Source organism: Camelus dromedarius, chromosome 28 (assembly GCF_036321535.1).
Source record: "Camelus dromedarius isolate mCamDro1 chromosome 28, mCamDro1.pat, whole genome shotgun sequence".
NCBI lineage: Eukaryota > Metazoa > Chordata > Mammalia > Artiodactyla > Camelidae > Camelus > Camelus dromedarius.
Genome location: NC_087463.1, coordinates 15623793 through 15639159, shown reverse-complemented (window position 1 = coordinate 15639159; position 15367 = coordinate 15623793). Strand labels below are relative to the sequence as shown.

Genomic DNA, 15367 nt, shown 5'->3' with positions numbered 1-15367 from the left:
TGCCCCACATAGCCCTTCATAGAAATGAAGGCTTAGTAAATAGTATAGAGTGACAAAAGATGTCCAGGCAACAGAAAAATTAGGAAGCCTTTGTCTGGACCTTTCCTGGTCAATGAGGAACAGATGCCATTACAGTATACCTTTGGATTCATTTAAATTAGTTATAGTCAACCATCCTTGTAAACATTTTAATAATTTCATTTTTAAAAAGGTAACATATTTGAAAATGCATCAGGCTCCATGCACTTTACGTGCATTAATTCATTAAATCCTCACTCATGACCCTTGTGAAACCCTACGAAGCTAGGACTATTATTATCCCCATTTTAGGATGGAAAACAGAAACCCAAAGACATTAACTTGCCCAAGACCACACAGCTAGTAAGGGCAGAGCTGAGGTTCAAGCCCATCAGAACCCCAGCCTCTTAGCCACGACTCTGCCTTCATGAGCGTCCTCCAGGGCTCTTGGGAAAATAACCTAGGAGGGTGTTCCCACGTCCTTTTGCTCTACCAGATGTGACAGGGCCTAGAGCGAGGACAGGTGAGTGCATCATCACAGCTCCTTGGGAGGTGAAGGGGATAGAAGGCAGTGTCCAGAGTCCCCGGGCTGCTTCTGTCCCCTCCGTTTGCAGCGCAGCACTGACTGAGTAGTTGCCAGCAAGCAGCAGGACCGGCACCGCGGCGCTCGTGGGAGCCATGGCTTTGCAAAGGGCTGAGTCTGCAAAGGTCCAGCGTTGACTCCTGTCTCCTGCACAGGGCCCCCCCGGCTCTTTCGACTTCCTGCTGCTTGTGCTGGCTGACATCCGCAACGACATCGCGGAGCTGCAGGAAAAGGTGTTTGGGCACCGGACTCATTCTTCAGCTGAGGAGTTCCTTCTACCTCAAGATTTTTCCAGCTACCCAGAGACCATGGACTTCAGCTCTGGAGACGACTACCCGAAAAGAACTGAGACGAGAGACCTGGGGGCCCCCAAAGACGTTCACCCTTAGTGCAGCCTGACATCATGCCCAAGAGCAGTGTCTGCACCTGCAGCTAAGTCATCTAAAGAACAAACCACAACACCGCTGGCGACCTAAGAAGGATATATTTTTATTTTCTTTACTCTTTTCCTGCCTTCTCCCTTCTCTCCTTCCAAGACATGAGGGATTGATTTATGTGCTTCCCTGGAGAGTCTGCAGTGGAACTTTTCTTTCACATCCTTATATTTCAGGAACTTCTGATTTCTGAAATCAGGTACTCTCACGATGTCTTAAAAATTTGGCAGAATATCAAAAAGGGGGAAAGGGCAAGGTGAGTGCTAAGAAAATGTTGAGTTTACTTATTAAAAAAAAAGACTTTAGTGTCCAAAATAGTTTGTCACTCCTCAGTATCAGTGAAAAGGGGGCGACAACAATGTATATTGACCTTGGTGGATCATTGTTTTTCCTTGTCAGTCTAATAGATTTAAAATACTCTGTCCTCTTAGCCAACCTTTTCCCCAAAGTTTGATTAAAGGAAGGAGAGGAGGAGGAGTGAAGATTCAAGAAGATGGAGAAAAATTACAGCCGTGTACTGACTGTCTTGTAGGTGTCCCCATATTAACACTCAGATGTGACTGTTCAGGGTGCATGCCGCACTTACCTGTGAGTATCCTATTCGAAGAAGAAAGTTACTCTCGCTGGAGGAATAAATCCTCTTTTCAAACAAAGTAAGTGAATGTAGGGCCCTGGTTCATATTAGAACAGTGGGCTCCTGGTTTGCCAGGACATTTTAAAACTATGTGATGAATGAGTCGGGTTGCATAGTAAATCACAGATTATTTGTTAAACAGAGGTAACTGACCCTTCGGGAGAGGTGCAGAATTCCCTGACCATGACCACGTGCCCAGAAGGTGCCATTAGGCCATGATCCAGGTTGAATCGATGTACAGTGGCCCCCAGGGCTGGAAGGAGGTTGCTGGCTTGGGTTGTTGGCGATGGGGGAAGGGGAACCTGGGGAAGAGACCCCGCTGAGTCACAGAGGCCGGTCAATTTGCTGTCCTGGTAACTAGAAGTCCTTGTCGGGGGCCAGCCAGGTTTGCCAGCATATTGAGAATAACACACAATCGAAGAAAGATCTCTGGAATGCAGCAGGGAAAAACAACAGGTTTCCTTGTTTACCAGAAGTTTCCTTCCCATTTTTCCTTAATTTTCCATAATTTAGTCCACGTTCGAGTCCTTGCGGGCCTTCTCCTTGATGTCCCTTCCTCAGCAAACACGGGAAGCAGCTGGGACAGGAGCGGACTCCCACACGCCCCCCAGAGTCAGTGTGTGCTCTTCCACCTCCAGGTCCCAGAGGTCGCACATCTGGAAAAGGCTCTCTGCATCCACAGACACAGGAGCAAGAGTGCTCAAGGGACCTGCAGGAGCATCCGCTCCTTTGTCATATTGTTGAGGAGCCTCTTGGTTTTAATGGGCAGCTTACAGGCCCCTTCAAGTCCGCCTTGTCACTTGACGCACAGACTGGCATTGCAGCTGCCTTTTCAGGAGATATTCTCCCTTATCTTGAGCTTCACAAATGACAATTGCCACAACTCCTGTTTGCTCGTGTTGGGGTTCCCATTTCCCACCCCGCAGTGTCCCCCTAAATTTGGGGACAATTTGTATTTAATTTTCCTTTTCCATCTCCTTTTAGCGTCCATCATTTCACTCTCCTGCAAAAGCTTGTTTTTTTCTTCAAACACCACTGTGGACAATCACATGCCACTTTTCAATCCTTCTTCAGAACAACAAGAAGGGCTTGTGTTTGCAAATCTCCAGTGACAGCCTCCCTTCCCTCGTCCCCATCGCTTTAGACACGGGGCTCCAGCCAGCCAGCCAAAGGCTGAGTTTTTCACCAACACTTGCCTCCTCTATTTCTTAATCGCACAAAACCCCCAGTGACTGTCCACGAAAATGTTACCGCTGAAAGCACACATATCCCCAGTGCTGTTTTTCTAGGATCTTTCCTGCCCCCTTCAGTCTCTCCAGAATCTAATCGTCACAGCAGAAGCCCTCGCCAGCCACAGGTTCATGAAGAGATGAACTGAGCAGATGTTGGTTCCCATCTGGAATGTATTTAATGTTTGCCGGCTTGTGGAACCCACGATTTAAAGTGTGCAGACAGATGAATACTAAAAACTTGATGCACAGGCTCCGAGAAATGATTAGGTCTATCTTTGATTTTTTTTTTTTAACGAGGAATTTTATTACCTTTTCTTTTTCTTAACGGTGAACTGTATATAGAAATATAACTTCCTTCTTTATTGTTGAGTGCTCATAAAATGCAAGAAAATTGCATGTTTGGTCAGAGGTTAGGATCATATATTAACTGAATGAATGGAAAATGGTAATATCTGGGATTTGTGAGACAATTCTGGATAATAATCTCCAGTAAAACACAGTAAACCTGTATTTTATCATTTCAATCTGCTGGATCAGGTCAACCTATAAAATAATTATCCTCAGATGTTAAAAACTTGGACTACCACTGTACAGACTAAATACGTACTCTGTATGCCCAAATTATATTTGTCAAAGACAAATAGTAAGGCACTGTTGTTCCTAATGTATCTTTTAGTTACGGACAGGAAACCAAGACTTCAATGTCTAAACAGGACTTCTGCTCAAAACCTAATAGGAAAGCCTTTTTTCGCGGGGGGTTGGGGTGAGATTTGCTAGTTTGGCTAAGCCCCTTCATGTTTCATTGGAGGAAAAAAGGTCTTTGTACACCCTTCAGTTCTTCCCCGGAAATGTTGACCTTAATTCTTTCACACCCTGACAAGTAGAACTTAGAACAGGACTTAATAGGTTGCTTCTGTTTTCGGAAAGCAGTGGGAATAAAACTCCACTGTTCAAAATAGCACAAGGAGGGGATACATTTTAGTTTAGGAAAGTTCTCCTCCCTTCCCAGTTCCAGAGGGAGAAATTAGAAACTCTGCTGGGCCAGCTCCTATGGGGGGTACAAAGGGAATTCTGTCTTCTCTCTTCTTCTGTGTTAATTTCAATACCTGCCACAGAGCAGATCAGCCAACTAAAGTCACGTCTACCGTATAAACTCAGACAAGTGTGTTCATAGCCACACAGGTAGATCACAAATGCACACTGGCGGGTGGGGACGATTTTATTTCCCCACCAAGTAACAGGTGAAGGGCACCCTGGGTCTGGGCCTGCTCCTTTTCCAGGCTTCATGGTACCGATGGCCTTGGGAGAGGTGTTTCGGGGGATGCAGAGGAGGATGTTCTGCGTGACAAGGCATCTCCTTGGGTTGCCAGCAGATCCCTCCTCACTTTTGGGGTGTCACTCCCCCTCCTTCTATCCCTTCTCCAGCCTGTCACAGAGAGAGCAAGCTCACTGTGTAACCTTAACATCTTTCAGATAACTTTCCTGAAAAGGCAATTTATTTGCAGGAATCCAGGCCAAACAGCTAGTAGAACAGAGCCATCTAAAGTTACTAGTAATGAATTCAGGGAAATAGATGAAATTTTTCCTGGCACAGTCAACATGTATGTTTCACAACAAATCAAAAAATAATTTCATTTAAAAAAAAATGTGACCGTAACTGTTAAAGCTTAATTCCTGGACTTCACACACTCCTTCAACAAATATTACTGCTTTAGGGATATCACAGGGGGAAAAAGACCCTGTTATCCATCCTCCAGAGCCCTCCACAAGCTTCACGAGATTCCCCGAAGCAGGTGCCCTGGGGAATTCCACGTGTGTTGTGACTTTTTATTTCTGGTGATTAGCCTTATACTTAAGTAGCTGTGTTCATGATTTATAACAGGGCCATATAGCAGTTGAGCTAGTCTTCATTTACGGCTGTTACACAATGGAGTGCTTTTGATAAGCTTATATATGCGTAATAACAAAGTTATTTTTGTTATGTGGTTGTACTGTGTTTTGTCCTGACATCCAGTCCTGAAGAAAGAGTAGTGTTTTTGCAAGAGGAACACCAGGTTGACGGAGAGAGACATTTCTCTTAGGAGCCGGAGCCTGCATTGCTGGGTAGGCCACCTCTTGGGGGCTGAGTGTGGCCCCAACATTTGGGGGTGAGTCAAGGTCTGAAGGCCCAGGTGCCCAGCTCATGGAATCCTCTGGGATCCCCAGGGTGGGGTTTTCAAACCAGGAACTCTCTGGGCATCACTGGAGATGCTTTGTGGGGTGGAGGAGGGTTGTGAGGGTTCCTCCCCCTGCCCCCACTGACACCCAAAGCACCATGAGCAACTCAACTTTCCATTGGGTTTGGATTAGAATTCCACATAAGGTGTCCTTTGGCCGGTGGAATGTTGACGACCTGAAAAAGAGGTTAAAATAAATAGAGTTGGGGGGAGGAATCCCCATGAGTTGCTAGCTGAAGTTCCCCTCTGTGAAGATAAGAGGAAGGGGATTTTCATCAGTTGGGACACACAGGAGGCAGAGTTATAAAATAAAAAGGGAGGTTACTTCTAAGAGATGGGTAGACTTTAGCAAGGCGCCTTTGGCATCCCAAAGATAACGGGTGTTGACACATCTCACTTTGCCTGAACAAATATTCACCAGAGGCTTGTTGTCAGCTGCACACTGCCCTATGCGCTGCAGACACAGAGAGCAGAAAGTCATAATCCCCATCCTCCAGGGGATTTTTGGCAAAACAGACACAGATCCTTCCAGGCAAAATAAGTTAATCACATGAATATGCAATTTCAAACTGTGATAAGTACTACGAATGAAAAGTGTGGCAGGAGCCCATAACAGCTTGTGCCGATGGCAACCACCCTTTGGTCCCCGTGCCCTTCTTCCCGAAGTCACACACACACACAGCACCTGACAGCATTCACATCTGAGCCACACGAGACCTCCAGCCCCCGCAGGGAAAAGCTTCACGAGTCCTCTGGGAGAAACAGCAGTCGATGGAAATCTGCGAGACCCCGTCCTGTATGATGTTTCCAGCCTTCGTTGTTTAAAAAGCAGCTTGGTGAACCAGAAGCTGGGGGATTGCCTCTGGATATCCCCTTTGTGCAGCTGGCTGGTAACCCATGTGCTCTGGTCTTGATTCCCAGCAGAATTTGAGGCTCATTTCCTCCCAACCAGGACTCAGAAGTTTTGAAAAAGCTTGCCATGCTTTTGGACCATCCCCGGTCGTGTATAGAGTCTCAAACCCTGTTCACATCTAGATACAGGGTTACCGGGTGGCCAAGTAGAAACCTGCACTCAGCCGCTGGGGGTTCCCCACAAAAAAGGTGACTCAGCAAGGGTGTGTGGCAGCAGCCGCAGGTGGCTTGCAAGAGAGCTGGTAGAGACGTGAGGAAGAGGGGTGTGTTTCCTGGGGTTGCCGAAGCGAAGTACCACAGAACTGGTGTGTGTACATGTGTACATGTATATGTAATATGTGTACACATACATGTACACATACACAGCGGGAGGGAGAGAGAGATTTAAGGACTTGGCTCGTGATTATAGAGGCTGGATCCTGGAGACCCAGGAAAGAATTGATGTTGCAGTTGAGTCCAAAGGCAGACTGCTGGCAGAATTCCTTCAGGGTCAGTGTTTTTGTATTACAGCCTTCAACTGATTGGATGAGGCCCACCTGCATTATGGAGGGCAACCTGTTTTATGCAAAGTCTACTGATTTAAATGCTAATCTCATCTGTTTTTTAAAAAAAAAAAAAAATCCTTCCCAGAAACATCTAGAATCATGTTTGACCAAATCTGGGTACTGGTACCAAACACTGGGCCTAGCCAAGTTGACACATAATATTGACCATTACGGTATGTACCAGTATTGAAAGAGCTCCAGGGGGAAATGGAGTAGGGGGTAGAGTGATGGAGGGTGGGAGTATCTCCCTGGTGGGCTCTCTTGGAAAGACCTCGCTGACAGAGGGGTTGTGAGCAGAGACCTGAATGAAGGGAGGAGGTGAGCCATGCGGAGAATCGGGGGGAGAGATCCACCCTGCGGGGACCTGCGTGGTGCGCTCAGAGAGTAGCAAGGGGTCGTGTGGCTGGAGCAGAATGAGCAAGGGGTGAGCGGGGGGAAATGCCTGGACAGAGAGGCAGCCGGGGCCCACGTGGAGCCTTAAAGGCTCGGCGAGGACCCCACATTTCATTCTGGACCCACAGTGGGTTTTTGAAGGGGCGAGGTGGGAAGCAGGGAAACCCAGTGCGAGACTGTGGAAGCATGTCTCCTAACCACCTCTCTCGTGAGAACTTGTTTGCCGTCTGCGTCCTTGCTGGACTAGAAACTCAGGGGGCAGGAAATTTCTGTTTCTCTCCACTGTGCTCCTAGCATCTGCCGCCGTGCCCCGTATAGAGCAGGAGCCCGATCCATCTTTTATAGTGAATTTGATTTAACACATTTAGTCTTCACAAAACCCTGTAAGGTAGGTACTTTTATTATCCCTATTGTGTAGGTATACTAAGAAAGAAAATCGCTTGCCCAAGGTCACACAGCTGAAACGTTTGTAACAGAGGTGTATTACAGTTAATTCACCATCAGATCAAGCCTATGGGATGCACATAGCTCAGCCCCACGTTGGAAGCACGCATGCCTTCACAGAATGGTCCTCCATGGGGCAGAAGGGCAGAGAGCCACTTGCTTCCCACCGTCCAATTCCTTAATTGATACAAGATTGACAACTTCTCTGATCTTCCGATACGAGGTGACTGACAAATGCACACAGTAAGGCTGTAAAGATAAATTCTCAAGGAAATCAAGAAACAGATAAAGCTATTATAGTTAATATTGCTTAGTGTTAGATATGGTCCAAAGATAACTTGGAGTCAAGACTGAAAAGGAAATACAGTAGGTTAAATAACATTATCTAATAGAAGGGAACGTTTTTCAGGAGATTTTTTTTTTCCTGGAAGGAATATATCAAATGAGTCCTTATTAGTCACTGACCAACATACAAAACCATTTCTTATAAAGCTTTATGGTAAAAGGAAATGTAAGAAAGCATGTTTTTGTTCAGCTGTCTCTGCAGAGGGCTTAAATTAGTGAGCTGCAGGTATATGTCTGGTGGGTGAACTTGAGGACAGGATAAAGCTTCGGCTGCTTTGAGGACTAACCAATCAGGTCATAAAATCAGCAGCTCTCAAATGTTTTTGACATTGAGCCACTGGAAACACACACACAAAAACACACACGTGGTCCAACACTTAAGATAACTGAAGTAAATTTCACAAGACTTAGCCTTAACTGCACATAGTGACGCACTCATGTTTTCTTCGTATCATCTCATTTTTTAAAAATCTTGGTCACAAGCACTAAGTCAATTCGTGACTTACTAATGAGTGGCAGCCCACGGTTTGAGGACCACTTGCTTCTCAGACTGTACTGTGCATGTTTCATCTGGGGGCCTTATGAGTGAAGGTTCTGATCCAATGGCTGTGGGGAGGGCAGGGTCTGAAATCTGCATTTTCACAATCTCCCCGGTGATGCTGCTTTGTGACCCACACCATGAGTAGCAAAAACCCATCTATCACGAAGAACTGTCTGCTCTGGACTTTAAATAGGAGCAGGAGAGAATCAGATTAATTCTGATAAGAGTCAGGAATGCAAACATGGCTATTATATTCGCTGTTTGGTCCCTTGTGCCTGCTACTTTGTAAAAGAAAATACGCTTTCCCTGGGAAATGGTGCATTAGAAGATGAAACAACTCTCTGTTAACATTTTATGAAGAATCAAGTTGAAAGCCAGCCGAAGGGAGAGAATTATGGAGGGAGAATGGAGACCTTGGTGGGGAAGTGGGAGGGTGGCAAACACGAGCTTTGCACAGGTTGCTAATATTGAGGGGGGCTGGTTCCCAGAGCCAGGAGGACAGAAACAAAGTCCACGCAGCCTGTTGGCTCAGCTGAGCCAGATTCGGCTTCTGTCGCTCCTGTTCCCACAGGGTGTGGTGTCTCCTCCGTCATCCCTAGGCAAGTCAGCGACTCCTGATTCTCGTCCGTTTCTGGCAAGGTGACAACTTAATGTTTTGAATTCTGACCTCTCCTTCAGTCTGTTTCCTGTGGTTTTTTCTCCCCTTCCGTCCCTAACATCACTGCCAACCGCTGGGAATGGAAGCTGGGCGGGGAGATGATTGGACCAGAGGGAAAGTCGTATCTACGGAGCCATGTTTTGCTTTATAAATAGTTATGATATATGAGGATGGAACTGTTTCCAAAGTCAAGTTCTGTTGGTTGGTTTTTTTCTTTTAAACTGTAACCCACGGGCATTCTCGGCTCCCTCTGCTTTGCTTTGGCTTCGCTCCCGCACAGAAGGGAAACCCAGTAATGTGCTAGATCTGCCAAGTCCGCTCGGAGATGCCTTTGACCTTTCTTTGTTTTTTTTTTTGTTTGTTTTTGTTTTTTTAATGGTGGTACTGCGCCTTGAACCTGGGACTTTGTGCATGCTAAGCATGCACACTACCACTGAGCTATCCCCCACTCCCCCCCGCCACCATTGACCTTTTTACCCCCAGAATTCTGTAGGTAATGCTGGCATCTTGCTAGTCTGCCATCATGCCAGGCAAGCGAAAGACCATGTCATGTGGAATGCGCCTCCCCTGTGCCCACGGGGTCATTTGTTTACAATTCAGTAAAAGTCTTGGCCAAAACCAGCGGAACCACCTCTATGGCTGTGGAAAGCCAGATGTGGGTCATTTGCCTTCTGGAAAAAAAAAAAATCTGGAAAAGAGAAGGTGCCACAAATTGAATTAGGCTCCGACGGTTCAGAAAGGAAGTAACAGCTGGAAAACATTTCAAATAGAGATCCCTGCAAAGAGCCTTCCAAGGACAACCGCCAAGTACATTTTTCTTTCCGGGCTTATTCTGTGGCTCCATTGGCTGCTGCGTTCCACGCCACCAGCCAGATTGACACACACTTTATGTATAAATATTCACACGATGTGGGATGAGAGTCTTTGGACTCATAAGATTTGACTGGGGTGTTCCCAATAAAGGAAAGGAGCCCCAGGGAATTGGCTTTCCCAGCTGCTCGGGATCCGTCTACCAGGGATCAAACCCGTGGTTGGTGTAGGGGAGCACTTTCTCTGAGTCTTTGAGTTACCAGCACTGTTGCACTTGGGTCTTCCTCTGCTCGGTTCTCTGATCCCTGGGCTTGAAGTTCCACTCGGTGGCCTGCCCGCGGTCAGGTGGGACTAGGGAGCTGCAGCTGCTCTGCTTCCTGACGCCCACTTTGCAGAGAGGCTCATGGGCGTCTCACGGACATCTGTCCCTCAGGCAGTTCAGTCTCTCTCTTGCCTTTCACTTGATTCCCAGTCCCCAGTGAGACCAGGGAACCTGGTTACTGTTCTCAGGGGAGAGTCGCCCTGGGGCTTCTCAGGGTTAAGGGGTGCTGGTGGGGACCCAGGAAGGGGCCTCAGAGGAGAGAACGACCACCCTCTGAGGGAATGGGGAATCTGCAACTGACAACCCAAAGTGCCAAGCCTCCCTCCACTCGCCCCCGCCCCACCCCCGCCATGAGTCTGCCTCAAGTCTGAAGTTCTCACCACTCACTTCCCTTCTTAGGGACCATTCACTCAGGTTATTGCTTTTAAGAGCTGGTTTATCCATTAACCAGCGGGTACATGGAGCAGTGAGTCGCCTGACTCCATATTAAGACCTAAACAGAAAAAAATCTTGAAGGAATTTGTGATATATAATGAGGGGAAAACAGAACTCAGGGCTGAACTCAGGCAGGGCTAATTCCCAGGGCTGGAGGGGCGATAATAAGAGACAACAACCCTTTGTTATCCAGTTGCACCTCTCTTCCAGTCTAATGAATGTTCTCTCCACTACCCAGCATTGTGAACTGGGGGGTTTGAGTCACTTCCATTACTAGCTAGGTGACCCCCGTGTCTTACTAGGGGAACAGGATGCAATGGGTTCAGCCTCACTTGCCACAGTTGGGATCAGGGCTGTGTCCAGGCAGGAGCTGTGCCCAGGGCTTCTCCACATCTGACTCCTTGCTGGTTTCAAAGACAGGGTCTTTGCTTCCTCCCAGTGGAATCTGGAGGCTTTACTGGTAGATAGTTGTGTCAGTCTGTCTCCTCCCCTTCATCATAAGCTGCTTGAGGACAGGAACTGACCATCTTCACAGCTTCCAGATAACCTCGAACGTTACCTGGTGCATGAACACTGGGAGTTCAGAAAACGTTAGCAGGGAGCAACCGGGTGCTAGGGATACGGTTTCGAGTGGCCCCCAATTACTTCCATTGTCAACTGTTCAACAAATAATACACTGACTGCCCCCTATGAGGCACACCCCGTGGTGAGTCCTGGATGTACAATAGATGTAAAGACTAGCTCTGGTCCCTGTCTTTTTGGGGTTATACAGTCTAGTGAGTGACATCACAGGCCTGTGTGGATATGTACTGGTGTTTCACAACTGATGCTGCCTAGAGGATGCACGTGAGAAAGTCCAGACATAGGCAGAGATTTCCTTCGAATGCCAGGGGAAATGAAATATGGAAGACATGCATGGCAAACACAACGCTGAGGTCATTTGGTTTCAAAAGGGGAGCGAGAGACGCATGCATGTGCGGATTTGCCTGCAAAGATTCACAATTCTTGGCCCTCAGGCCCACAGTCAAGATTATGCTCTTGGCATCGGGGATGTCCAAATAGCTGCATAATTATTTCTGATTGAGGTGACTCGCTCTGGGGGATGGTGGATGGTGGGGTGGGAAGGATAAAAGCAGAATTCATTTTTGGCTGGGTTTTTAATTCTGATTCGTGAGTTGGTGGAGGTCAGTCCATGACCCTGTTAAAATATTTAACATGTGTTTTGTAATTTTTTTAAATCTTTAAAAAAAATAATATATCTATTATATGACAGCTTTAAAAATAATCCCATGGGGTGGCGGGGCTAGGTGGGAATATAGATGAAACAGGATTGTCCATGGGTTGATAATTGTGAAAGTTGGGTGGTGGGTCCATGGATGCTCATTATAACAGTCCCTCTACTTTTATATGTGTTTGAAAATGAAGGTGTCCATGATAAAAGCCCTTTCAAAGTTGCATGAAGATTTAGTAGCTTAAATCATTTGCTGGTTACCAAATAGAAGCATTACCTGTCCTGAGGTAGAGATCACAGTCCAGTGTCCACCTGGGCTGCAGGTGCCTGTCGCTTGAGGGGAAGCTCTCAGCCTGCTTTCTAGAGCGGTCCTCATTTCACAGAACTGGCTCTGGCCTGGGGAAATCAGAGCCATACACTTTGGATGACATGAAATCCCAACTCTCTGGTTTTTACTGTTTTTCTTCCTGACATAATATTTTTGGAAGATATGCCATTTCTGGGCAAGGCTTTTCCTGTAAAAATTTCTAGTGGGCTCACCTATTGATTTGGAGATTTGTCACAGTCATTTCCTGACCATCTCCATGGCCACAGACAAAAACACCAGGACTAGGTTCGGTCCCTGGTGAAAAGAATTTCTCAAGCCCCAGCAAGCTAGAAAGCTTCCCATGGAATTTGTTTCAGGCCTCTTTGCACGCTACCAGGCCCCACAAGCTTCTCACCTCTCCTTTGGGCCCTGGACAAAGAGACCTGAGTAGAGGGGGATTCTGGATCTCATGGGAAAAAATTCTAAAGGTTTTTTTCCCCCGGTCCCATTGGTCAACTTAGTAAATTCTAATTCTAAATGAATTGGAAAGTTGAGTTTTCTGCAAACAAATACAGTACCTGCCATGGTGGAAGGCATCTCTGCTGTGGATGGTCACCTGGCAATTCTTCCTCTTCCTGGTAACAAAATCTGTCTTTCCTTTGGAGAATCCATTCGATGCGGTTGGGTTATGGCTGGCTGACCCCTCTTCCAGCACAGAGGTGGACACACGTATAACCCAGGTCTACTTACGTGGTAGACTTGCTGCCGAGCAGTGCTAAGACCGCAGGAGGGGAGCAGTGATTAACTGAATGGATTGATGGGACTTTGGGTTGTTAGTGAAAGAACTCATGGCTACAGTGACTGATTCATTAATAAGGATGTTTCCCAGCAGTATCACACTTTTTGTCATCTCAGCACCCTTTTATAAAACTTTTAAATACTACAGAGGATCCCAAAGAGGTACCATTTATGGCAGCAATACAGCCACATGGAGAAATCCCACCTGAGAATGAAGCCAACAGAGAGGAAAGCAGAACCAAGAGACAAGGGAAAAAAGAAAGAACTCAAACAACATGATTTGAACACCTGGAGTATGCCCAAAGTGAGACTTACCCCAGCATGTTTTAGTTAAGTGAGCCAGTAATTTCTGTTGCCTAAAGTTTAATCTGTTGGATTTCTGTTGGCGCTGTTGGTGGCTGCAGGATAACTCGGGCTGCAGAGTCCCGATTCCTTACTGTGGATGCTCTCGCAGGTCTGAGTCATCGCTAACAATGAGTCCATGTGACTGGGGAACTCACAGATAAGCAGTCTCTAGAATCTCTACTATGAGCTCACAGCCATCAGAAATTTGAGAGATCTGTGAGACGTAACAGTTGTGAGACATAATGGTCCAGGGAAGAGGCTTTGAGTAGTGGTTAGAATATACCCTGGAGGCAACTTAAGGATGGATAGGCTCAGAGACAGAGCGATGATGCTGACCCACGTGAAAGTTCACAAGGCCTCAACATTAAGAGGTGTCTGGGGACTTAAAATGCAAAGATGGGAGCTTTGGAGCAGGACTGCTCCAGTTTCCTGGAACACATCTGATGGTGGCTGGAACGGATGTTAAATTCATGATCGTATCTGACCCAGCAAAGACTGCTTTGCTTTCGTGTTAACAGAAAGAACCAAGACAGTGTGCTCTTTTCCAGAGAACCACAGAATGACTATTGCAGCCTCAGAGAAGTCTCCATCGTGAGTCGGCGTGGAATAATGTAAAGAATTAATAAGCCAATTTTGAACTTCTGCACTGCCCCAAAAGACCCACATGAGTTCTTACAGTTGATAAATCTAATTAAAACTGAGAAAAACAGAGAGGTAAGTCTATCAGCAGAACTGGCCCAAAAAACTCAGGCAAGAGACTCTGGGGTAGACCTCAAAAGCCAGAAGTAATGCAGGTGTGACCTACAGCCCTTAAAATTGGACCCCTGAGGCAGAAACTGATACTTGTCCTTGACCTTCTCCCTTAGTTAAACAAACAAACAAAGGAACGAACAAAACCACTCCTGGTTTTTAGCTGGGGCTAGTGATCATCCAAAGTCAAGACTACATTTCCCAGCCTTCCTTGCAACTACAGAGGTCACATGACAAGGTAGCAGTCAATGAATGTAGGCAAAGTTTTATGTTTAATTTTCAGAATGTGTCTTTAAAGGAAGGGGACATGCCCTTTTCCTCCTTCCTGCTTGCTGGAATTTATATGTAAGACTGAGAAGTTAAGCATCCATTTTACACAGTGAATTGAACCATTAAGGACAGTAAAGCAGAAATAAAATGTAACCAGTGTCCCCAGTGATCATGGAGCCATCACTCTAATCCTGGGCGGCCTACCTCTGGCCTTGTATGCAAGGGGAAAATGAACTTCTATCTCTTGTAGCCACTGGAATTACTGATATTTGCTAGTTTTTTGTAATATGCAGTCAAACTTAATCACGTATGATGAGATTTTCCTGTCAATGAGACAAAGTCTCAACGGAAAAATTCTCTGCCAGTAAAAATTAGTAAATCCTCTAACCCAATTAGAAGACCCTCCAAAACGCTGCCTCAGGTCTGGGATGGACAACAGTCATCCAGCACCTCCCCTTTTGTCCCAGGATTGGTGAGATGGATTCTGAAAAGGGGCCTGAGCTGTCTCACTTTCTCTGGCTGTCGCACTGAGGCTGTCTCCTTCTTGCCTTTCTTCCCATTCATGCCTCTAATCTTGGAAGGAACGTGGCTAAACACTACAATTTACATGTTTGCATGCTTGCTCTTTGGGAGTCTGCTTTCCCCAGTCCCAGTGCTTCTAAGAAAAGGCTCCAATGCTTCTCAGTGCCTCCAGGGCACCTGAGAGGCGTGGTACAACATCTAGTAAGAGAAGAGCCCAGTGGCTCTCAAACTTGACTTGGGCATCAGAATCCCCTGGAGGGCTTGTTACAACAGACTGTTTGACCCCCACATTCAGAGCTAGTGATTCACTATTTCTGGGGTATGGCCAGAATATTTACATTTCTAACAAGTCCTATGAACCACACTTTCAGAACCCCTGCCATAGACTAGAAATAGAAATGATATGTAGGTGGCTCCTTTCCATGTTGGTCTTCTCTTTGACCAGAGGAAGTGTAACTAGACAAAAATAATTAACATGTGTCGAGGTTCTCTACCCAAAAGCAGAACTGGAGAAGAGAAGGGCTGAGTCAAAAGAGAAAGAATCCTTCAGAATGCCTCCTAGCTTTAAAAGCTGAGCAGGAGGGACATGGTCCTTCCAAGGACGCTCTGCAGAGGCAGGTAC

General features: G+C 46.4%; 1 protein-coding gene across 2 annotated transcripts in view; it reads left to right on the top strand.

Moving 5' to 3' along the window:
• CCBE1 (collagen and calcium binding EGF domains 1) overlaps positions 1-4882 on the top strand; it is a 176577-nt gene extending 171695 nt beyond the window's left edge. The window contains exons 11-12 of one of the 2 annotated variants that reach the window (XR_004133380.2): positions 757-1627; positions 2183-4882. Coding sequence is in view for 1 of the 2 variants with exons in the window: in XM_031441813.2 (XP_031297673.1) it covers positions 757-990 (234 nt within the window). In the remaining variant the exon portion in view is untranslated. Of the gene's footprint in view, positions 1-756 lie in introns of both variants that reach the window. The other variant, XM_031441813.2, reaches the window with a different exon arrangement.
• Positions 4883-15367: the final 10485 nt, after the last annotated feature.